Source organism: Oncorhynchus clarkii, chromosome 7 (assembly GCF_045791955.1).
Source record: "Oncorhynchus clarkii lewisi isolate Uvic-CL-2024 chromosome 7, UVic_Ocla_1.0, whole genome shotgun sequence".
Lineage (NCBI taxonomy): Eukaryota > Metazoa > Chordata > Actinopteri > Salmoniformes > Salmonidae > Oncorhynchus > Oncorhynchus clarkii.
Genome location: NC_092153.1, coordinates 7,686,751 through 7,712,616, shown reverse-complemented (window position 1 = coordinate 7,712,616; position 25,866 = coordinate 7,686,751). Strand labels below are relative to the sequence as shown.

Genomic DNA, 25,866 nt, shown 5'->3' with positions numbered 1-25,866 from the left:
TCTGTTGGAAAAGCATTCCAGGTGAAGCTGGTTGAGAGAATGCCAACAGTGTGCAAAGCTGTCATCAAGGCAAAGGGTGGCTACTTAGAAGAATCTAAAATCTAAAATACATTTTGATTTGTTTAACACTTTTTTGCTTTTTACATGATTCCATGTGTTATTTCCCTATTTCACTGTTATTTCCCTGTTATTTCACTGTTATTTCACTGTTATTTCCCTATTTCACTGTTATTTGACTGTTATTTCACTGTTATTTCCCTATTTCACTGTTATTTCACTGTTATTTCACTGTTATTTCACTGTTATTTCCCTATTTCACTTTTATTTCACTGTTATTTCACTGTTATTTCACTGTTATTTCATAGTGTTGATGTCTTCACTATTATTCCACAACGTATGAAATAGTAAAATAAAGAAAAACCCTTGAATGAGTAGGTGTGTCTAAACTTTTGACTGGTACTGTACATATACGTACATATAAACACACACATATATATATATATGTAAACTCAGCCAAAAAAGAAACTTCCCTTTTCAGGAGCCTGTCTTTCAAAGATAATTCATAAAAATCCCAAAACTTCACAGATCTTCATTGTAAAAGGTTTAAACATGCTTGTTCAATGAACCATAAACAATTAATGAACATGCACCTGTGGAACGGTCGTTAAGACACTAACAGCTTACAGACGGTAGGCAATTAAGGTCACAGTCATGAAAACTTACAGTTGAAGTCAGAAGTTTACATACACTTAGGTTGGAGTCATTAAACTAGTTTTTCAACCACTCCACATATTTCTTGTTAACAAACTAAAGTTTTGTCAAGTTGGTTATAGGACATCAACTTTGCGCATGACACAAGTATTTTTTTTCCAACAATTGTTTACAGACAGATTATTTCACTTATAATTTACTGTATCACAATTCCAGTGGGTCAGAAGGTTACACACACTAAGTTGACTGTGCCTTTAAACAGCTTGGAAAATTCCAGAAAATTATGGCTTTAGAAGCTTCTGATAGGTTAATTGACATAATTTGAGTCAATTGGAGGTGTACCTGTGGATGTATTTCAAGGCCTACCTTCATACTCAATGCCTCTTTGCTTGACATCATGGGAAAATCAAAAGAAATCAGCCAAGACTTCAGAAAAAAATGTAGACCTCCACAAGTCTGGTTCATCCTTGGGAGCAATTTCCAAACGCCTGAAGGTACAACATTCATCTGTACAAACAATAGTAAGCAAGTATAAACACAATGGGACCACGCAGCCGTCATACCGCTCAGGACGGAGACGCGTTCTGTCTCCTAGAGATGAATGCACTTTGGTGCAAAAAGTTCAAATCAATCCAAGAACAACAGCAAAGGACTTTGTGAAGGTGCTGGAGGAAACAGGGACAAAAGTATCTATATCCACAGTAAAACGAGTCCTATATCGACATAACCTGAAAGGCCACTCAGCAAGGAAGAAGCCACTTCTCCAAAACCACCATAAAAAAGCCAGACTACGGTTTGCAGCTGCACATGGGGACAAGATCGTACTTTTTGGAGAAATGTCCTCTGGTCTGATGAAACAAAAATAGAACTGTTTGGCCATAATGTCCATCGTTATGTTTGGAGGGGTGGCAGCATCATGTTGTGGGGGTACTTTGTGATGCCATCAATTTTGTGCACTTCACAAAATAGATGGCATCAAGAGGGAGGAAAACTATGTGGATATATTGAAGCAACATCTCAAGACATTATTAGCCAGGAAGTTAAAGCTTGGTCTTCCAAATGGACACTGACCCCAAGTATACTTCCAAAGTTGTGGCAAAATGGCTTAAGGACAACAAAGTCAAGGTATTGGAGTGGCCATCACAAAGCCCTGACCTCAATCCTATAGAAAATGTGTGGGCAGAACTGACTCCGTTACACCAGCTCTGTCAGGAGGAATGGAGCAACATTCACCCAACTTATTGTGGGAAGCTTGTGGAAGGCTACCCGAAACGCTTGACCCAAGTTAAACAAACAATGCCACCAAATACTAATTCAGTGTATGTGAACTTCTGACCCACTGGGAATTATTTATTTTTTTCACCTTTATTTAAGCAGCTAGGCTAGTTGAGAACAAGTTGTCATTTATAACTGCGACCTGGCCAAGATAAAGCAAAGTGGTGTGACACAAACAACAACACAGAGTTACACATGGAATAAACAAACATGCAATCAATAATACAATAGATAAGGTATACAGTGTGTGCAGATGAGGTGATGAAAGAAATAAAAGCTGAAAGAAATTATTCTCTCTGCTATTATTCTGACATTTCACATTCTTAAAATAATGTGGTGATCTTAACTGACCTAAGACAGGGAATTTTTACTAGGATTGAATGTCAGGAATTGTGAAACAATTAGTTTAAATGTATTTGGCTAAGGTGTATGTAAACTTCTGACTTCCACTGTAGGACACTAAAGAGGCCTTTCTACTGACTCTGAAAACACCAAAAGAAAGATGCCCAGGGTCCCTGCTCATCTGTGTGAACGTGCCTTAGGCATGCTGCAAGGAGGCATGAGGACTGCAGATGTGGCCAGGGCAATAAATTGCAATGTCCGTACTGTGAGACGCCTAAGTCAGCGCTGCAAGGAAACAGGATGAACAGCTGGTTGTCCTCGCAGTGGCAGACCACGTGTAACACCTGCACAGGATCAGTACATCTGAACATCACACCTGTGGGACAGGTACAGGATGGCAACAACAAGGAACGCACAATCCCTCCATCAGTGCTCAGACTGTCCGCAATAGGCTGAGAGAGGCTGGACTGAGGGCTTGTAGGCCTGTTGTAAGGCAGGTCCTCACCAGACATCACCGGCAACAACGTCGCCTATGGGCACAAACCCACCATCACTGGACCAGACAAGACAGGAATGTCAGTGTTCTGCCATGGCCAGCGAAGAGCCCGGATCTCTATCCCATTGAGCACGTCTGGGACCTGTTAGATCGGAGGGTGAGTGCTAGGGCCGTTCCCCCCAGAAATGTCCGGGATCTTGCAGGTGCCTTGGTGGAAGAGTGGGGTAACATCTCACAGCAAGAACCGGCAAATCTGGTGCAGTCCATGGGGAGGAGATGCACTGCAGTACTTAATGCAGCTGGTGGCCACACCAGATACTGACTTACTTTTGATTTTGATTTTGTTCAGGGACACATTATTCAATTTCTGTTAGTCACATGTCTGTAGAACTTGTTCAGTTTATGTCTCAGTTGTTGAATCTTGTCATGTTCATACAAATATTTACACACGTTTGCTGAAAATAAACCCAGTTGACCGTGAGGACGTTTATTTTTTTGCTGAGTTTATTTACATATATTTTTTAAATATACTTTCCTTTATTATTTTCCACTAACCCTACCACCCCTCCCTCTCCTAATCTGAGTAAACTAATGAATAACAACACTTGGGCTTCTACTTCCAGTTTATACATACTATATACATTTAACAGACACAATCTATTTTACAATAGTTATGTTTTGTTCTTAGTTCTCCCCTCAACCTCATCTATTTCTGATGTCCATCCAGTTTGATTTATATTTGCCATACATTTTTTACTGTAATATTTAACAAAAGTTCTGAATCTATATCCATTTTACAGACACAGTATATTTGACATGTTATCTTGTTATTAGTCCCACCCTCCAGCTCCATTCAACCCCTCTCATCTATCTCTTAACACCATCCATATTGGATATCTATTTGCCATATATGTTTCAACTGTGCTGTGATGTTTCACATTCTCATAGTTTCAGAATGTAAATTAGAGATAGCATTTTCTGCTGAAAGTATTATTATATTATTGATCAGTTGACTATGTGTAATGAACACGAAGGGAGGCAGAGAGCTGGGGTCCAAAAAGGCAACAGTACAGGCAGGGAAAAGGCTAGTAACGTAGTCCGGGAGATCAGGCAATAGGTTGATAACAGGAAATCCGATAGGCTAAAGTACAGGCAGGGAATAGACAAAGGGAGTCATTAGTGAGGCAGACAAAAACGATCATACACCGGGAGGAGTAAATCACGGGATACCCAGCGCTTCAAACCGCCGTGTGTCACAAAACAAACAATACCTGACAAAGATGGGGTGCAAAGAAATTAACTAAATAGGTGTGATAATGACATACAGATGTGTGAACAGGTGATCAGAATTCAGGTGATTGGGATCTGGAGGGTGAGTGGCATTCAGGGGATCTGTGTGTTTGAGAGTGTGAGCTGGAAAGTGGGCTGGAAAGTGAGCTGTGTTCAGGGGATCTACGTGTTTGAGAGTGTGAGTTGGAAGCAGACATTACACTATGACTTCAAATCACCCAGTAGTGTTATCTGCAGAGTTAGCTCCAGGTAAATGTTGCAATTCTTTAGCCATTCCTGGATCTGTGATCAAAAACAAGCTATGTATGGACAGTACCAAAATAAATGATCTAATGACTCTGCCTCCTCGCAGCAGAATCTGCTGGAATCGGTACATAGAAAATCTCTTTTACAATCTATATGGCACAGTTGTTCTTTTTTTGGTCCTTAAATGAAACTGGTATACTTTTTTATTTATCACAATTTTCTTTAACCAATTTAGTTTTTTAATGCAGAGCTGAAAGACAAGTTCCTTACTCTTCCCCCTTCCACTTACATCTTCCATTTGTGTGGTAATGCTGAAATTAGGTTTGGTGGACAGAGACTAGGTTTGATGGACAGAGACTAGGTTTGGTGGACAGAGACTAGGTTTGGTGGACAGAGACTAGGTTTGGTGGATAGAGACTAGGTTTGGTGGACAGAGACTAGGTTTGGTGGACAGAGACTAGGTTTGGTGGACAGAGACTAGGTTTGGTGGACAGAGACTAGGTTTGGTGGACAGAGACTAGGTTTGGTGGACAGAGACTAGGTTTGGTGGACAGAGACTAGGTTTGGTGGACAGAGACTAGGTTTGGTGGACAGAGACTAGGTTTGGTGGACAGAGACTAGGTTTGGTGGACAGAGACTAGGTTTGGTGGACAGAGACTGGACAGAGACTAGGTTTGGTGGACAGAGACTAGGTTTGGTGGACAGAGACTAGGTTTGGTGGACAGAGTTTGACTAGGTTTGGTGGACAGAGACTAGGTTTGGTGGACAGAGACTAGGTTTGGTGGACAGAGACTAGGTTTGGTGGACAGAGACTAGGTTTGTTGGACAGAGACTAGGTTTGGTGGACAGAGACTAGGTTTGGTGGACAGAGACTAGGTTTGGTGGACAGAGACTAGGTTTGGTGGACAGAGACTAGGTTTGATGGACAGAGACTAGGTTTGGTGGATAGAGACTAGGTTTGGTGGATAGAGACTAGGTTTGGTGGACAGAGACTAGGTTTGGTGGACAGAGACTAGGTTTGATGGACAGAGACTAGGTTTGATGGACAGAGACTAGGTTTGATGGATAGAGACTAGGTTTGGTGGACAGAGACTAGGTTTGGTGGACAGAGACTAGGTTTGGTGGACAGAGACTAGGTTTGATGGACAGAGACTAGGTTTGGTGGACAGAGACTAGGTTTGGTGGACAGAGACTAGGTTTGGTGGACAGAGACTAGGTTTGATGGACAGAGACTAGGTTTGATGGACAGAGACTAGGTTTGATGGATAGAGACTAGGTTTGGTGGATAGAGACTAGGTTTGATGGACAGAGACTAGGTTTGGTGGATAGAGACTAGGTTTGATGGACAGAGACTAGGTTTGGTGGATAGAGACTAGGTTTGGTGAATAGAGACTAGGTTTGGTGGATAGAGACTAGGTTTGATGGACAGAGACTAGGTTTGGTGGATAGAGACTAGGTTTGGTGGATAGAGACTAGGTTTGATGGACAGAGACTAGGTTTGGTGGATAGAGACTAGGTTTGGTGGATAGAGACTAGGTTTGATGGACAGAGACTAGGTTTGGTGGACAGAGACTAGGTTTGGTGGACAGAGACTAGGTTTGGTGGATAGACAAGACAGGGAATCAAGATTGCTGCAGCAGAGTTCTCATCATGCTCTCTCTACAGTCCAGCATATTGGCAATTTGCGCTAGTAATATTCTATGACACAGCTCAGTGAGTTTGACAGCTTGTCCTGGACAGACTCGTCTTCTCAGAGATATTAGAGGGGAAAATACATCCTGCTAGTCTGTCTCCCTGCTGCTGGACGTTTCACATAATGATCCATAAATGTCATATCCCAGGAAATGTCACAGATATTATCGTTAGACAATATAAAGGCAAACAAATGTTTCTCTGAAGGAACATCTGACAATCTGCTGGATAGCTTTACCAATTGTGCCAGTAACCAAACGGTTGTTGTTCTGCCCCTGAGCAAGGCAGCTATATCCTGTTCCCTGTTCCCTGTGCCCTGTTCACCGAAGACGTGGATGTCAATTATGGCAGCCCCCTGCACCTCTCTGATTCAGAGGGGTTAAATGCGGAAGACATTTCAGTTGAATGCATTCAGTTGTACAACTGACTAGGTTTCCCCCTTCCCCAATTCACACATTGGGCACATACCGATTGAAGCAGGCAGCTGTAATGCAGCACCTCCTGAAACATAATCTAGTCTCTACTGGGATGGGCTGATCTGATGATGTCATGAGGTATCTGATTAAGTTCAACATCTCCCACGGGTCATTTTAATGGTCATTTAGATTCCTTATAGAATGTGTCAAACCTTGTGATGTGGGCTCCAGCTTCAAGCCCACATTGACTTGAAGCACCTTGGCTCAGAGCAAAGCATCATAGATGGCAACCATAAGTGGGTAAATCCTGTGTGGAGATAATCACTGTATGACAACAACAAAAATAATGGAAACGTATGTAGCTAGACATGGCTGCTACAGATCCAGCTCTCATAAATCCACTTGCAGCACAGCAGGGAAGGGCAGATACATTACATTAGACTCTAGTTGTGGATTAGTCTAGAAAAGGGCTTAAGCAACAGGCATGGGGAAAGTGAGAGGTTTCAGATGTGTTAGAAAGAGATTTGGGAACTAGAAGGGTAATCTCTTCACCCAGAACTACATTTTGCGTCCATGCTAGCCAGCTACTCGATTTACTTCCAACGAGACTACTTGAAGGGAGGTAATATACACAGTCCAACTCTTGAACCCAACAAGATGGGCTACCCCTATGGTACACATAGCCCATATAGGACCAGGTAGGGATCTGGTCAAAAGCAGTACACCAAACAGTAGGGTAGAGGGTGTCATTGGGATTTAAAAGTGGTGTCATATCACCAGATTTGGTTTCCCATTTCAACAGTGGATATTCAAATCCATGAGCTGGTTCTCTTCTTTTCTCTGCAGCAAGTGGAACAAAAGACTGAGGGGAAGGAGACGTCACACAGACTCACCCAAGATCCCAACGGAGCAGAGAGGTCAGCACTATTGACACAGACTCACCCAAGATCCCAACGGAGCAGAGAGGTCAGCACTATTGACACTGACTCATCCAAGATCCCAACGGAGCAGAGAGGTCAGCTCTATTGACACAGACTCATCCAAGATCCCAACGGAGCAGAGAGGTCAGCACTATTGACACAGACTCACCCAAGATCCCAACGGAGCAGAGAGGTCAGCACTATTGACACTGACTCATCCAAGATCCCAACGGAGCAGAGAGGTCAGCTCTTTTGACACAGACTCATCCAAGATCCCAACGGAGCAGAGAGGTCAGCACTATTGACACAGGCTCACCCAAGATCCCAACGGAGCAGAGAGGTCAGCACTATTGACACAGACTCATCCAAGATCCCAACGGAGCAGAGAGGTCAGCTCTATTGACACTGACTCATCCAAGATCCCAACGGAGCAGAGAGGTCAGCTCTATTGACACAGACTCATCCAAGATCCCAACGGAGCAGAGAGGTCAGCACTATTGACACTGACTCATCCAAGATCCCAACGGAGCAGAGAGGTCAGCACTATTGACACTGCCTCATCCAAGATCCCAACGGAGCAGAGAGGTCAGCTCTATTGACACAGACTCATCCAAGATCCCAACGGAGCAGAGAGGTCAGCACTATTGACACTGACTCATCCAAGATCCCAACGGAGCAGAGAGGTCAGCTCTATTGACACTGACTCATCCAAGATCCCAACGGATCAGAGAGGTCAGCACTATTGACACTGACTCATCCAAGATCCCAACGGAGCAGAGAGGTCAGCACTATTGACACTGACTCATCCAAGATCCCAATGGAGCAGAGAGGTCAGCTCTATTGACACTGACTCATCCAAGATCCCAACGGAGCAGAGAGGTCAGCACTATTGACACTGACTCATCCAAGATCCCAACGGAGCAGAGAGATCAGCACTATTGACACTGACTCATCCAAGATCCCAATGGAGCAGAGAGGTCAGCTCTATTGACACTGACTCATCCAAGATCCCAACGGAGCAGAGAGGTCAGCACTATTGACACTGACTCATCCAAGATCCCAATGGAGCAGAGAGGTCAGCTCTATTGACACTGACTCATCCAAGATCCCAACGGAACAGAGAGGTCAGCTCTATTGACACTGACTCATCCAAGATCCCAACGGAGCAGAGAGGTCAGCTCTATTGACACTGACTCATCCAAGATCCCAACGGAGCAGAGGTCAACAATATTGACACTGACTCATCCAAGATCCCAACGGAGCAGAGAGGTCAGCACTATTGACACTGACTCATCCAAGATCCCAACGGAGCAGAGAGGTCAGCACTATTGACACTGACTCATCCAAGATCCCAACGGAGCAGAGAGGTCAGCTCTATTGACACTGCGGCTCCTCTAATGCGCTGAGCTAAAGCTGACCTCCACTGATTTCACTTTGCTATTCTTAGAGCTGCTGCATTGTCCTCAATTAACACAGAGGAAAGTACAAGAGAGATAAAGGAATCGTGCCCATCCTCTTGAGGATGGTTTCTTAAACCATGAGTGGACCCAAAGTGGGCCCTGGGCATCTGAGGTGTGTCGCGAGTTACAGGAATAATCTATAATCACACACTATTTGTATATCTCTTCTTAATTTAGGTCATTGAAGAACGATTAGGGTCACAGGGGGAAGGTCATTTTGGGTCACAAGTTTAAAAAGTTTAGGAACCCCTGCTCTAGTATAGTAATAGTAGCCTATTCGAACAGATAGTGAATTGACAGAGGAAGTAGGCCCTCTCTGCATCCCCACTCATATGGCATCATATCATATCCCTTTAATCAAACACAGGATACAGTGTCCAATGCACATCCAATGATCTAAATATGCTCAGCATGAGGACAGGAGCACCAGAACTATTTTTGGAAGAAATTATTCCCTGGTATCCCAGCTGCTGCTAAGCTTTACAGTACTGGATCAACAAAGAGATGTCTCCCTCCCTACCACCAGCATCCCTAGTCCACCTTCATGTGTCCTTCCTCTCCTCTGCTTCTTCCTCCTCCCATCTCAGTCAGCGTTGCTGCGGTGATGTCGTCATTCCCTGCTCCAGCCAAGCCAGAGATTTTGTTCTGAGCTCTCCAAGAGCTGCAGCAGCCATCACATGGGCCTCACCACTGCATCACTCACCTCCCCCCTGCTGCAGGTAGCTCAGGTTGCTAGGAGACACTTTCCCTGGCTGCCTAGTAACAGATAAATGTTGTGTTTCTTCCTCTGATGGATGAGAAAGGACTGCTTTAACACCTTCACTTTGGCTGCTCACCCACCCCCTGGACAGTGCAGTGGGACTCTGGGAAGCGACATGGGACTCTGGACAGCGACGTGGGACTCTGGACAGCGACGTGGGACTCTGGACAGTGCAGTGGGACTCTGGGCAGCGGCGTGGGACTCTGGGCAGCGGCGTGGGACTCTGGGAAGCGGCGTGGGACTCTGGGCAGCGACGTGGGACTCTGGACAGCGACGTGGGACTCTGGACAGTGCAGTGGGACTCTGGGCAGCGGCGTGGGACTCTGGGCAGCGCAGCGGCGTGGGACTCTGGGCAGCGACGTGGGACTCTGGGCAGCGACGTGGGACTCTGGGCAGCGACGTGGGACTCTGGGCAGCGACGTGGGACTCTGGGCAGCGACGTGGGACTCTGGGCAGCGACGTGGGACTCTGGGCAGCGACGTGGGACTCTGGACAGCGACGTGGGACTCTGGACAGTGCAGTGGGACTCTGCAGTGGGACTCTGGGCAGCGGCGTGGGACTCTGGGCAGCGGCCTGGGACTCTGGGCAGCGGCGTGGGACTATGGGCAGCGGCCTGGGACTCTGGGCAGCGGCGTGGGACTCTGGGCAGCGGCGTGGGACTCTGGGCAGCGGCGTGGGACTCTGGGCAGCGGCGTGGGACTCTGGGCAGGCGTGGGACTCTGGGCAGGCGTGGGACTCTGGGCAGCGGCGTGGGACTCCATGATGACACTTTTGGTAATTTAGAACGATGATAATGGACTTAATTTACAGGACATGAAACTGTCTGTTCAAGCTCAGTACTTAAAAGTGAACAGCCCTTCAACAAACAGACTACTCATCCATCCCACAGAATATGAGGAGCACCAAACACATGTTGAAGCATTCAGTGTACTGCCACACACCCCCACAGGTCAAACAGACTACTCATCCATCCCACAGAATATGAGGAGCACAAAACACATGTTGAAGCATTCAGTGTACTGCCACACACCCCCACAGGTCAAACAGACTACTCATCCATGAGGAGCACCCACAGCAATATGAGGAGCACCAAACACATGTTGAAGCATTCAGTGTACTGCCACACACCCCCACAGGTCAAACAGATCCATCCCACTGAGGAGCACCAAACACATCCATCCCACAGAATATGAGGAGCACCAAACACATGTTGAAGCATTCAGTGTACTGCCACACACCCCCACAGGTCAAACAGACTACTCATCCATCCCACAGAATATGAGGAGCACCAAACACATGTTGAAGCATTCAGTGTACTGCCACACACACAGGTCAAACAGACTACTCACATCCCACAGAATATGAGGAGCACCAAACACATGTTCAAGCATTCAGTGTACTGCCACACACCCCCACTCAAACAGACTACTCATCCATCCCACAGAATATGAGGAGCACCAAACACATGTTGAAGCACTCAGACTACTCATCCATCCCACAGAATATGAGGAGCACCAGAACACATGTATGAATGTTCATTCAGTGTACTGCCACACACCCCCACAGGTCAAACAGACTACTCATCCATCCCACAGAATATGAGGAGCACCAAACACATGTTGAAGCATTCAGTGTACTGCCACACACCCCCACAGGTCAAACAGACTACTCATCCATCCCACAGAATATGAGGAGCACCAAACACATGTTGAAGCATTCAGTGTACTGCCACACACCCCCACAGGTCAAACAGACTACTCATCCATCCCACAGAATATGAGGAGCACCAAACACATGTTGAAGCATTCAGTGTACTGCCACACACCCCCACAGGTCAAACAGACTACTCATCCATCCCACAGAATATGAGGAGCACCAAACACATGTTGAAGCATTCAGTGTACTGCCACACACCCCCACAGGTCAAGCTGGATATCAGGGAAGAGTTGAGCACTTACCTCATCCTCTCCAGACAGAGATGGTACCCAGCCACTGAGAACTTCTATAAATAAACTCTGCTGAGGAGCTGTGTGAGTCAAATACACCCGCTGGGCAGAAGTGGAAGCACTGTGTAGCTCTTCAACTTTTCACCAAAACTTTGTTGAGTTGAGGTGGTGAGTTCTGCTCCATCTTTCTGATGACCTACTACAACAAGAATAGCAAGGTAAAGATATCTTTCTAAGACCTCTCCAAAGCTTTGCATCTAGAAGCTCGCGAAAACATACCGGCCTTCAATTTACATTTTCTACTTCAAGTTTGGCATTTCTTTAGCTGATAAGCAATAGCTTTGAACAGACGATGATTGTGTCCCAGACACTAATCTATGTATCTATAGTTCAAGTAATGCAGCAGCAATTATTCAAATGATCATAATTGTTACAAAATCCAACATTATCACAGCCTCTAGACGTTTCTACTAAACAGCTCAATGACAGCCCATAACATACACATATATGATCCCAGTGACCCCTGTGTGTGAGTGAGGGAGTGAGAGTACCTTGCCCTCCACTGCACTGTGACAGACACTACCCAGCTGCTGTAGCTTTAAAGTTCATAGGAGATAGATCTCATCAGAAGAGAACAGATGGGTGGCGGCCTGGCAGGACGGGGTCATGTGTTTAGCACACACACACTACACACTCCACACACACACACACACACTGTCCTGTCTCCTCAGTGTCTCGCGGTCATAGCTATACACTGGATTTGGGATTTCACAGGTCGCTGGCCTCGTGGTATGCTCCGAGGCGGGGGGATCAGGTCCCAGGGATTTGGAACAATCCGAAGGGGACGTGGGTCAAAAAAACGCTGTGGCTTTAGCATGTGAGTGACGCACATCGGCACACACACACACACACAGAATAACAATAGGATATTCTGGGCCAGTAGTGACTTAACTACGGTATGCTGTGCTGTTGATTGGGAGCTAACATAATGAGAACATCTCTAATGTCTTGTATGCATCAGAGTATGAAAATCACCACAGCATCATATTATATACAGTGGGATCCCACGACCAATTAATAGAGAGAACACAGGACCAATAAATAGAGAGGTGGAAAAGTAAAGATACCTTAGTAGAAAATGACTCAAGTAAAAGTGAAAGTCACCCAGTAAAACACTACTTGAGTAGTAACAATATTTGGTTTGAAATATACTTAAGTATCAAAAAGCAAAAGTATAAATCTCAATTTTCTTGTTTTTAAAATGTATTGAAAGCCAGGGGCACACTTCAACACTCAGACATAATTTACAAACAAACCATTTGTGTTTAGTGAGTCCTCCAGATCAGAAGCAGTAGGGATGTTCTCTTAAGTGCATGAATTGGACCATTTTCCTGTCCTGCTAAGCGTTCAAAATGTAACGAGTACTTTTGTGAGTCAGGGAAAATGTATGGAGTAAAAAGTACATTATTTTCTTTACGAATTTCATGAAGTAAATGTAAAAGTTGTCAAACATATCAATAGTAGAGTACAGATACCCAAAAAACTACTTAAGTAGTACTTTAAAGTAGTTTTACTTAAGTACTTTACACCACTGATAAGAACACAGGACCAACTAACAGAGAACTATAAGAACACAGGACCAACTAACAGGGGCGGCGGCTAGTGGTTAGAGCGTTGGACTAGTAACCGGAAGGTTGCAAGTTCAAACCCCCGAGCTGACAAGGTAAAAATCTGTCGTTCTGCCCCTGAACAAGGCAGTTAACCCACTAGGCCGTCATTGAAAATAAGAATTTGTTCTTAACTGACTTGCCTGGTAAAATAATAAAGGTAAAATAAAAAACAGAACTATAAGAACACAGTCAGAAAAAGGAGCCTGTGATACGTTCAAATTCCTCTAATATATTCCCCCCCCCCCCCCCCACGCACACACGTGTTAACAGTACAGACACACATACAAGACTGAATTGTCTCAAACACATATGATTACTCAGCACTTCCTTTAGATGTATTTTTTCTGACGGCTCATAATCACACTGATTTCACAGCAAAAGCTTTGGGGGAGCACTTTGCCTTTCCTGCTCTGGCTAGTGTAGTGTAACCGTACTGCAAAGTCACTGCAATGTCGCAGGAAAATGCTGATGCCAGTAGCCTACCTCTCTTCCTCTCTCTCTCTCAGAATTCTTGAAACACACAACCTCCGGGCTGAACGCAACTGTCAGTCCTTCAACAAGGAGAGAGAAGGGAGAACATGGCTCTGATGTGATCTCACAGATCCGGGACCTGTCCCGAGTCCTCTTTCAGGAACACTGTGCTGAAAAGTCAGACAGGTAAATGACAAATATGCCCTCTGCATGGTCCGTCAGTGCCTTGTGCTGGTCGACTCTGCACCTCTCATAGATCATTCAGTACAGTTAAGGGAAGTAGAAGTCACCCGAAGGTCACACTTCCCTGCTTTCCCAGCTGTAAGCCTCAGCAGATTCCATGGAAATATGTTCTAGGCATGATTCTCCTAACACTACCATAGGTGTCGGATCCAGAACCACTCGGAGTGAGTGAGTGAGTGAGTGAGTGAGTGAGTGAGTGAGTGAGTGGCTTTTTGACCTTGACTTGTAATGAGCAGTGTTGATGAAACAGCAAAAGAGGATGGATGCTCCTTTAAGACTTGATGACCTCCGACATGTCTAGAGAAAGATGGTACGTGAGGTAGCGCTCCCCTGGTTCATTATGTTCAGATCTACATCGTCTACAGAACTCAGATACCCTTCCTTAACACTTTGATTATCAGGAACTCCTATATTTAAGCATCACTAAAAGTGGGTCATTCACAATCTGCTGTATCCAATAAAATATGAGTAATAATTATTCAGTTTAACTTCCCATCCAACTATTTAACTGCTACTGTATGGCCCACCACCTTACATGATAACTGGAAGGACTTCCAAGTTACAACTACAATCAGCACTTTTCACGTTAAGCTTGACTAAGTAGATATAGTGCTGATAAATTCCTCACAACACAGCACATTTAGTCAACCGTGGAACGACAATGAGAGGAAGGCACCATTATATGAATAGCACAGATGATCAGTTATCTATAAACGTGATTGTAGCCTGTCCATAGTAACAGGTCATACTAGGAACTACAGTGTGTCATGGATTATATTACTCTACTAATCTTGTGCCGTTCATCATTAACATTTAAACTCTATACTGCTAACCACCATTAGAAAAAAGCGGTTTGCTTGCTTTAAGATAACAATCTCCAAGTTAAGGACAGATGGATTCAGGCTATTTACTGAACATGCAAGATGGGAGAATTTAAACCACAACAGTCTCCCAAGGGAGGCGGAGTTAAAAAGCTTTTTAGTCTCCAACATGATTAAATACCCTGTTTTTTTTTGTTTCTCTCTCTCTCTATATATATATATATATATATATATATATATACCAAGGAGTTTCTTTGAACACAAGTCCTTCCTTTCCACAAAGGCTGCAGTCTCTTGACGTCTATGAAATGTACATTGAGTGGGCTGGTGCTGCCACCATCTGTTTCCAGCTATTAACTGAGATCAACTCCACAGCCACGGGAGTGTTGCCATGAACTCTCTGTCTGCCAGTTGAATGAGAGGCTGAGTTGAAGGAGTGAAAGAGGGGGACTTGAGGACGAGAGAGAATCTATGTGGGATAAACCATGGCTGAGTAAGGATCCTGTCTGAGCTGTAATAATGTCTTTCTCCCTTTGTAATAATGTCTTTCTCCCTTTGTAATAATGTCTTTCTCCCTTTGTAATAATGTCTTTCTCCCTTTGGAATAATCTCTGATGGATGAAATCAAAAATCCTGGTGCATAGCTTTATTTAAACAATCCTGTCATGTCCGATCTCTGAACACATCAACAAAAGAGGTAGAGAAGGAAGGATGCATCCCATCCACAGAGTGATTACCCAGGGCAGGCAGGGTAGAGGAGAGAGGTGCTGGCAGGGTAGAGGAGAGAGGTGCAGGCAGGGTAAAGGAGAGAGGTGCAGGCAGGGTATAAGAGAGAGGTGCAGGCAGGGTAAAGGAGAGAGGTGCAGGCAGGGTAAAGGAGAGAGGTGCAGGCAGGGTAAAGGAGAGAGGTGCAGGCAGGGTAAAGGAGAGAGGTGCAGGCAGGGTAGAGGAGAGAGGTGCAGGCAGGGTAGAGGAGAGAGGTGCAGGCAGGGTAGAGGAGAGAGGTGCAGGCAGGGTAGAGGAGAGGGGTGCAGGCAGGGTGAAGGAGAGAGGTGCAGGCAGGGTGCAGGCAAAGGAGAGAGGTGCAGGCAGGGTGCAGGCAGAGGAGAGAGGTGCAGGCAGGGTAGAGGAGAGAGGTGCTGGCAGGGTAGAGAGGTGCAGGCAGGGTAGAGGAGAGAGGTGCAGGCAGGGTAGAGGAGAGAGGTGCAGGCAGGTTAGAGGAGAGAGGTGCAGGCAGGGTAGAGGAGAGAGGTGCAGGCAGGGTAGAGGAGAGAGGTGCAGGCAGGGTAGAGGAGAGAGGTGCAGGCAGGGTAGAGGAGAGAGGTGCAGGCAGGGTAGAGGAGAGGGGTGCAGGCAGGGTGAAGGAGAGAGGTGCAGGCAGGGTAAAGGAGAGAGGTGCAGGCAGGGTAGAGGAGAGAGGTGCAGGCAGGGTAGAAGAGAGAGGTGCTGGCAGGGTAGAGAGGTGCAGGCAGGGTAGAGGAGAGAGGTGCAGGCAGGGTAAAGGAGAGAGGTGCAGGCAGGTTAGAGGAGAGAGGTGCAGGCAGGGTAGAGGAGAGAGGTGCAGGCAGGGTAGAGGAGAGAGGTGCAGGCAGGGTAGAGGAGAGAGGTGCAGGCAGGGTAGAGGAGAGAGGTGCAGGCAGGGTAGAGGAGAGAGGTGCAGGCAGGGTAGAGGAGAGAGGTGCAGGCAGGGTAGAGGAGAGAGGTGCAGGCAGGGTAGAGGAGAGAGGTGCAGGCAGGGTAGAGGAGAGAGGTGCAGGCAGGGTAGAGGAGAGAGGTGCAGGCAGGGTAGAGGAGAGAGGTGCAGGCAGGGTAGAGGAGAGAGGTGCAGGCAGGGTAGAGGAGAGAGGTGCAGGCAGGGTAGAGGAGAGAGGTGCAGGCAGGGTAGAGGAGAGAGGTGCAGGCAGGGTAGAGGAGAGAGGTGCAGGCAGGGTAGAGGAGAGAGGTGCAGGCAGGGTAGAGGAGAGAGGTGCATGCAGGGTAGAGGAGAGAGGTGCAGGCAGGATAGAGGAGAGAGGTGCAGGCAGGGTAGAGGAGAGAGGTGCAGGCAGGATAGAGGAGAGGTGCAGGCAGGATAGAGGAGAGAGGTGCAGGCAGGGTAGAGGAGAGAGGTGCAGGCAGGGTAGACAGAGAGCAGGCAGGGTGAGACATACAGCTCCTCTCAGAGACAGAGAGCTCCTCTCTCAGAGACATACAGCTGGCAGGGTAGAGGACAGAGGTGCAGGCAGGGTAGAGGAGAGAGGTGCAGGCAGGGTAGAGGAGAGAGGTGCAGGCAGGGTAGAGGAGAGAGGTGCAGGCAGGGTAGAGGAGAGAGGTGCAGGCAGGTTAGAGGAGAGAGGTGCAGGCAGGGTAGGAGAGAGGTGCAGGCAGGGTAGAGGAGAGAGGTGCAGGCCTATCTAGAGACATACAGCTCCTCTCTGAGACATACAGCTCCTCAGGCAGAGACAGGTGCAGGTCTCTAGAGCCTAGAGAGGTGCAGGCAGGACTGTTTAGTATTCACAGCAGCGGTGTAAGCAGCACTCTCAGACACAGTGACTCATCATCGAGACGCACCAGTGCTTCCAGACATACAGCCCCTCAGAGACATACAGCTCCTCTCTCAGAGACATACGGCTCCTCTCTCTGAGACATACAGCTCCTCTCTCTGAGACATACAGCTCCTCTCTGAGACATACAGCTCCTCTCTGAGACATACAGCTCCTCTCTCAGAGACATACCGTCTTTCAGAGCCTATCTCTGAGACATACAGCTCTCCTCTCTGAGACATACAGCTCCTCTCTCAGAGACATACAGCTCTTCTCTGAGACATACAGCTCCTCTCTGAGACATACAGCTCCTCTCTCAGAGACATACAGTCTCTCAGAGCCTCTCTCAAAGTACAATGAACAGCACTGCACACTGACTTCCAAGGCAGTCACGACCTACTATAGCTGCATGTCCCTGAATATTCAGTACCCACCCTCACACGCACACTCTCACTCGCACAGATTCTAGCTCAAACCTGACAGTCAGCAGCACTACAAAGGAGCAGAACGGGTAATTACATCACAGGTTGGTAGCACCTTAATTAGGAAGACGGGCTTATGGTAACGGCTGGAGCGGAATAGGTGGAATGGTATCAAATACATCAAACGGGTGGTTCCATTCGCTCCGTTCCAGACATTATTATGAGTCGTACTGAATGACATGGAGCAGCAGCACAATGCAGCAGCCACCACGATGCCTTCACTGCCTGACAGTCATGACCTTCACGGCTAACAGGACGGGTGATTGATAAAGCCAAGACAATTACCATCCCCGTATCAGGCTAACGAGCGTGTTACCTAATAGCACAGCATAGGTAACCTTCTGTTGGGGTTCAATAATCACTTAATTATTGTGCGTCCCAAATGGCACATATCCTATTCCCTACCTAGGGCTCTGGTCAATAGTGTACTATATAGGGCTCTGGTCAATAGTGTACTATATAGGGCTCTGGCCAATAGTGTACAATATAGGGCTCTGGTCAATAGTGCACTACATAGGGCTCTGGTCAATAGTGCACTACATAGGGCTCTGGTCAATAGTGTACAATATAGGGCTCTGGTCAATAGTGTACTATATAGGGCTCTGGTCAATAGTGTACAATATAGGGCTCTGGTCAATAGTGTACAATATAGGGCTCTGGTCAATAGTGTACAATACAGGGCTCTGGTCAATAGTGTACAATACAGGGCTCTGGTCAATAGTGTACAATATAGGGCTCTGGTCAATAGTGTACAATATAGGGCTCTGGTCAATAGTGTACAATATAGGGCTCTGGTCAATAGTGTACAATATAGGGCTCTGGTCAATAGTGTACAATATAGGGCTCTGGTCAATAGTGTACAATATAGGGCTCTGGTCAATAGTGTACAATATAGGGCTCTGGTCAATAGTGTACAATATAGGGCTCTGGTCAATAGTGTACAATATAGGGCTCTGGTCAATAGTGTACAATATAGGGCTCTAGTCAATAGTGTACAATATAGGGCTCTAGTCAATAGTGTACAATATAGGGCTCTGGTCAATAGTGTACAGTATAGGTGCTCTGGTCAATAGTGTACAATACAGGGAATAGGGTGCCATTTGGGATGCAGGCACAGCCTTCCAGAAGAACAGCATCAGATCTTCCATAGTATATTGTATCTGTTGTATAATTTAGCAATAAAGCCAGAGGGGGTGTGGTAGATGGCCAATATATCATGGCTAGTGGCTGTTCATATGTGTGACGCATCGCGGAGTGCCTGAACACAGCCCTTACTGTGGTACATTGGCCATATATCAAACTCCTGAGGTGCCTTATTGCTAACGTAATTAGAGCAGCAAAATAAATGTTTTTTATTTATTTAACCCATATTTTACCCGCTAAATTGACTAAGAACACATTCTCATTTACAGCAACGACCTGGGGAATAGTTACAGGGGAGAGGAGATAAATTAGCCAATTGTAAACTGGGGATGATTAAGTGACCATGACAGTATGAGAGCCAGATTGGGAATTTAGCCAAGACACCAGGGTTAACACCCCTACTCTTATGAGTAGTGCCATGGGATCTTCAGTGACCACAGAGAGTCAGGACACCTGTTTATCATCCCATCCAAAAGACAGCACCCTACACAGGGCAATGTCCCCATCACTGCCCTGGGGAATGGGGATATTTGTTTAGACCAGAGGAAAGGGTGCCTCGATCTGACCACTTCCAGCAGTATGCGGTCTCCCATCCAAGGACCGACCAATACAAATGCTGCTTAGCTTCAGAAGCAAGCCAGCAGTGGGATGCATGGTGGTATGCTCATACCCGTGGTGTACTGTCTGATATTCCACAGCTTTCAGCCAATCAGCATTCAGGGCTCTAACCACCCAGTTCATAAGGCTGGATATGATTCAGAGCAACATTTCTGAACCAGCAAAATAATCCTCAACAACTTCAACCTTTTCAGAAATTACAAATGTTCAGTTTGTCCCCCACTGCATCATAGCCATGTCCTCCACACACAGCCACGATGAGGTCATCTCCCAAAGCGTATCTATTGTCAGCAGCCATCGCTCCTGTGATGGAGCAGGAACAAGGTTGTGTTCAGTAGGGTAGGCACCTGCAAGTTCCCGGACATTTCTGGGGGGAATGGCCCTAGCCCTCACCGTCCGATCCAACAGCTACCAGACCTGCTCAATGGGATTGAGATCCGGGCTCTTCGCTGGCCATGGCAGAACACTGACATTCCTGTCTTGCAGGAAATCACGCACAGAATGACCAGTATGGCTAGTGGCATTGTCATGCTGGAGGGTCATGTCAGGATGAGCCTGCAGGAAGGGTACCACATGAGGGAGGAGGATGTCTTCCCTGTAACGCACAGCATTGAGATTGCCTGCAATGACAACAAGCTCAGTCCGATGATGCTGTGACACACCACCCCAGACCATGACGGACCCTCCACCTCCAAATCGATCCCGCTCCAGAATACAGGCCTCGGTGTAACGCTCATTCCTTTGACGATAAACGCAAATCCGACCATCACCCCTGGTCAGACAAATCCGCGACTCGTCAGTGAAGAGCACTTTTTGCCAATCCTGTCTGGTTCAGCGACAGTGGGTTTGTGCCCATAGGCAACGTTGTTGCCGGTGATGTCTGGTGAGGACCTGCCTTACAACAGGCCTACAAGCCCTCAGTCCAGCCTCTCTCAGCCTATTGCAGACAGTCTGAACACTGATGGTGCATTCCTGGTGTAACTCGGGCAGTGGTTGTTGCCATCCAGTACTTGTCCCACAGGTGTGATGTTCGGATGTACCGATCCTGTGCAGGTGTTGTTACACGTGGTCTCCCACTGCGAGGATGATCAGCTGTCCACCCTGTCTCCCTGTAGCGCTGTCTTAGGCGTCTCACAGTGCAGACATGGCAATTTATTGCCCTGGCCACATCTGCTGTCCTATGGCATGTTCACGCAGATGAGTCAGTAGAAAGTCCTCTTTTAGTGTCCTAAGTTTTCATAACTGTGACCTTAATTGCCTACCGTCTGTAAGCTGTTAGTGTCTTAACGACCGTTCCACAGGTGCATGTTCATTAATTGTTTATGGTTTATTAAAACAAACATGGGAAACAATGTTTAAACCCTTTACAATGAAGATCTGTGAAGTTATTTGGATTTTTACGAATTATCTTTGAAAGACAGGGTCCTGAAAAGGGGACATTTATTTTTTTCGCCGAGTTCAGTACATTATGGATAAAATGGCAGCTGAAAGAACGTGTGGCGATGTATGGAATGGATTAACACTAAAAGAAATGACTTAATAGTGGAGATAATAGTAGAGATAATTAAGCAATAAGGCACGAGGGGTGTGGTATATGGCCAATGTACATAAAGTAAACCTTTTTAGATTAAACTATAGTAAATATATTCACATCACCAAATAATTGAATAAAACACATCGTTTTGCAACAGCACTCTGTAGGGTAGCACCATGGTGTAGCCGGAGGACAGCTAGCTTCTGTCCTCCTCTGGGTACATTGACTTCAATACCTAGGAGGCTCATGGTTCTCACCCCCTTCCATAGACTTACACAGTAATATGACAACTTCCAGAGGATGTCCTCCAACCTATTCAGAGCTCTTGCAGCATGAACTGACATGTTGTCCAACCAATCAAAGGATCAGATAATTAATGTAGTACTGAAAGCATAAACTACAGCTAGTTAGCACTGCAGTGCATAAAATGTAAGTAGTTGACAGAGGGAAAGACAATAGCTTTGAATAATGTGTTTCCTAAATTAAGGACAGGCAGCAGAGAGAAAGCTAGCTAGCTATTGTCATTGTATTTTTTTCACTTAGCTAATGCAGCGAGCTAATTTAGCCTACTCAAACAGAGGAATGCTTATGTTAGCTAGCTGGCTAAGGCTATACAACACTGGAACTCTTCCAAGTCAAGGTAAACTTTCAGTTTTATAAATGTATTGCTAAGAGTGTCCGTGTAACTGCTAAACTGCTTGCTGTACACTGCTGGTTTACTAACGCATTAGTTATAGTAGCCATGTTGACTATGTTTGCGAATAGGTTGAAATTGATAACGATGTAGGCTGTGTGTAGTGGTTGTGTGGTATAAAGGTTGGGCTTGGGAGAAAAAAAAATCCACCTGGTCAGACAGCTGCACTGAAGTCCACAAGCGAAGGGTAAAGGTAAGAGGAGGAGAGTGTAGATTCAAGTAGGAATTATACAACAAGCAAAGTGATGATGCTGTTTGTATGTGGTTGCTATGAAAAGTGAACTGTGTGTATTCATTCCGATTGTTAAAATGTTTCTTAAAACGGAAGCAAACGGAACAAAAACGGGGATAAACATACCCGAATTTGACCAATAGAAGCCCTTGTATGCAACTGTTTGAACTAATGATTACAACCTTGATCAGGGACCGACCTCCACCAGATACAAGCTGCCTTTAACACAACCTGTCTATTCTGTAGTATATTATAATTATTCTATTCTAGCGCTGTGCTGCCACCTAGTGGAGCAGACCTGAGAACTCAAAAAGGTGAGCTTGGAAGAGAGGGAGGAGCAGAGGAATGGAGGTTAGACATTTACAATTTAGTCATTTAACAGATGCTCTTAAATTGATTTACAGGAGCAAATTAGGGTCAAGTGCCTTGCTCAAGGGCGCAGACAGATTTTTCACGTAGTCGGCTTGCGGATTACTGGCCGAATGCTCTTAACCGCTAGGCTACTTCACGCCCTTAGCTATTGACTCAAGTAGCATTGATTAGATAACAGGAGTTAAAAATGATTAAAAGGCATACATAAATAATACCAAATGAAGCACATTTTACACCATGATAACTGTCTCATATGTTTTATATGGAAGCTGTGACAAATGTCCCACATTTCCAACATGTCAGAAAGAGGGGAAGCTTTGTATCCACCAACATTTTTCAAACTGTTTAAAAAGGAAATGAAAACCCTCTCTTTTAACAGACTTTAAAACTTAGCATGGTAATTAAAATAACTTAAAAAGCATCTCTCGCCAATATTGGCCATGAATGTTGTGAGTTGTTCGACAAATAAAACAAAATGTGTTCAGGCTTGCAATGGCATAGAAACGTAAAGTCATGGTCTTCCGATGCCACTGGCATCGACTTGACACAGCAGTCATGAAAATGACTTTTCACCAAAAAAAATCCCTTTACTGCCAGTCTTAACTGATTGTAACCCTTAAATAATAATCTCTAATGGAGCGATGATAAGGCTTAAACACTGTGCTGGATTCCAATAAGTAACTCTAATGTAATGCCAAAACAGCAGTACTAAATAATGAACAGAATATTATTTCTCAGATGGTTCCTGATTGCACTTAGGTCCGTCACTGCTATCAAAAACATTACCGAGGATGTATTTGAAAAAGAAACAGCTGCATTTAACCATATTATGTCAGTCTGATAAGGATTCTTCTTTTATGATTCTTCTACTAATATCGTTTTGTTGATAAGTTTGCCAAGTCGTCATAGAAACAGACTAATTCTGAGGACATCATTTGCTTAGAAATCCAATGTGTACATTATAATAGGAATTTGGTGAAATTCAAAACAGGGGAAAATGCGTTCATCTTCTTCTCAGTCTATCAGTGGGTGGAGACCGCGCTGGCATCCCCTTCAGCCGGTGCTGCTGTCCGATTGGTTGGGCCAGGGCTCCGAGCTTCGTCTACTGAAGGTGGGCCTCCACATGCTCCAGGGGTTGTAGGAGGGGCTCAGCTGCGTGGGGGAGGGCTTTGTTGGGGCCGGGAGCGGGGTTCCACTGTCAGTGCTACCCATCAGATCGGTCAGGGGGGAAGCAGAGGAAGAAGAGAAGGAGTGTAGGGGGGAGTCAGAGGGGGGGCTGGTGGACCAGATGGAGGGGCTGAATGGAGGGCTGGAGCCCCACATGCTACTGCTGCCCAGGATGGACTGGATGAGAGGAGAGAGAGAGGCTGACCGTTAGGGACCTGGACTACTAGTACAGTCTGATGTCTTTGTGGAACAGACGTTATAAAGGTCCAATGCAGACAGATTTATCTCAATATCAAATCATTTCTTGGTAACAATTAAACATAGTGATTGTTTTCAATTAAAAATGGTCAAAAAGACTAAACAACTTCTTAGCAAAGAGCAATTTCTCAAGGAAGAATTTAGCTGGGAGTGGGGAGGGGAAATTTAAAATGAGCTGTTATTGGCAGAAAGGTTTAGAACTCTTTCTTATTGGTCTATTAACTAATTTACCACATGGCGATGTCATCATGAAAGGAAAAAACTCCCTCCTACCAAAACAGGCTGAAATTTCAGGCCTTCTTTTCAAACAGCTTTACACAAAAAAAAGTACATTAACATAACCTTCACAATTTCACAGTATTATTCCAACCTCAGTGTGGAAACATCAATCAAAAATGGGATTTTCTGTTTTCACTAGGCCTTTAACTAAATGAAGAGTGTGACTCCAACACTGAAGACACTTCTGGTGCCCATGTAAACGTCCCAAATCACACCTCGTTTCACCTGGGAAATTGCCTGTGTCTCTCCTGACAGCCATCCTACGCTATAGATACTTTCGCGTTCCAATGTGGCTCTGTAGTGCACTACATGAGGAATACTGTAGGGTGTCAGGAGAGACACAGGCCATTTTACATAAGTATGGAGCAGTGGAAGAGGTCTTACCGTGGTGGGGGTAGCAGGGGAGCTGGAGCTGGGCTGGATGGGCCAGGGCTGTAGAGGCTGCAGGGACTCGTTTGGCCAGACGGACGGGGTGGTATGTCTGAACTCAGGCCAACTCTGCTGGGGCTCCATAGCACTCCTTCCCGAGGTCATCCCACTGAACACTACACAGCACAGTCAAGCGTCAACTGGTTTCCATATACACTGAGTGTACAAAACATTAGCAACACCTTCCTAATATTGAGTTGCACCCCCTTTTGCCTTCGGAAGAGCCTTCATTCATCGGGGCATGGACTACATGGTGTTGAAAGCGTTCCACAGGGGTGCTGGCCCATGTTGAATCCAATGCTTCCCACAGTTGTGTCAATTTAGCTGGATGTCCTTTGGGTGGTGGACCATTCTTGATACACACAGGGGAAACTGTTGAGTGTGAAAAAACCCAGCAGCGTTGCAGTTCTTGACACACTCAAACCCGTGTCTGGGTACCACTACCATACCCGGTTGAAAAGGCACTTACAGGGCCTTCAGAAAGTATTCATACTCCTTGACTTATTCCACATTTTGTTGTGTTACAGCCTGAATTAAAACATTTATAAAATGTATTTTCTTTCTTACCCATCTACACACACTACCCCATAATGACAATGTTTGTAGAAATGTTTGCAAATATACTGAAAATGTATTTACATCATTTACATTCAGGGGTATGAATGCATACGTATTCACACCCCTGAGTCAATACAAGTTAGAATTACGTTAGGCAGCAATTACAGCTGTGAATCTTTCTAGGTACGTCTCTAAGAGCATTGCACACCTGAATTGTACAATATTTGTCTATTATTCTTTTTTAAATTATTCAAGCTCTGTCACAGTGGTTGTTAATCATTGCTAGACAACCATTTTCAATACTTGTGATAGATTTTCAAGCAGATTTAAGTCAAAATTGTAACTCGGCCACTCAGGAACATTCACTGTCTTCTAAGCAATTCCAGTGTAGATGTGTCCTTGTGGTTAAGGTTATTGTCCTGCTGAAAGGTGAATTCATCTCCCCGTGTCTGGTTTTCCTTCAGGATAACGCCTGTGCTTACCTCCATTATGTAAAAAAAATTATATTGAAAAACTATGGGGAATTGTGTGTGAGCCAGTGACCATAAAATCTCCATTAAATTAATTTTAAACTCCGGCTGTAAGAACATCATTTGAAAAAAATACAAGTAGTGAATACTTTCTGAAGGCACTGTGAAACTTTTGTCTTGTCCATTCACCCTCAATGGCACACTTACACAATCCATGTCCTAATGGTCTCCAGGCTTAAAAATCCCTCCTTTAACCGATCTCCTCCCCTTCATCTACACTGACTGAAGTGGATTTAACAGGTGACATCAATAAGGGATCATAGCTTTCACCTGGTCAGTCTATGTCATG

At 45.5% G+C, this 25,866-nt stretch overlaps 1 protein-coding gene across 1 annotated transcript in view; it reads right to left on the bottom strand.

The window, feature by feature from the left end:
- Nucleotides 1-22,597: 22,597 nt before the first annotated feature.
- Nucleotides 22,598-25,866, bottom strand: part of LOC139412827 (transmembrane protein 131-like) — a 31,483-nt gene continuing 28,214 nt past the window's right edge. The window contains exons 34-35 of the mRNA XM_071159557.1: nucleotides 24,445-24,605; nucleotides 22,598-23,700 (exon numbers count right to left, since the gene is read on the bottom strand). Of these exons, the coding sequence (XP_071015658.1) occupies nucleotides 23,410-23,700; nucleotides 24,445-24,605 (452 nt within the window). The 3' untranslated portion in view covers nucleotides 22,598-23,409. The remainder of the gene's footprint in view (nucleotides 23,701-24,444; nucleotides 24,606-25,866) is intronic.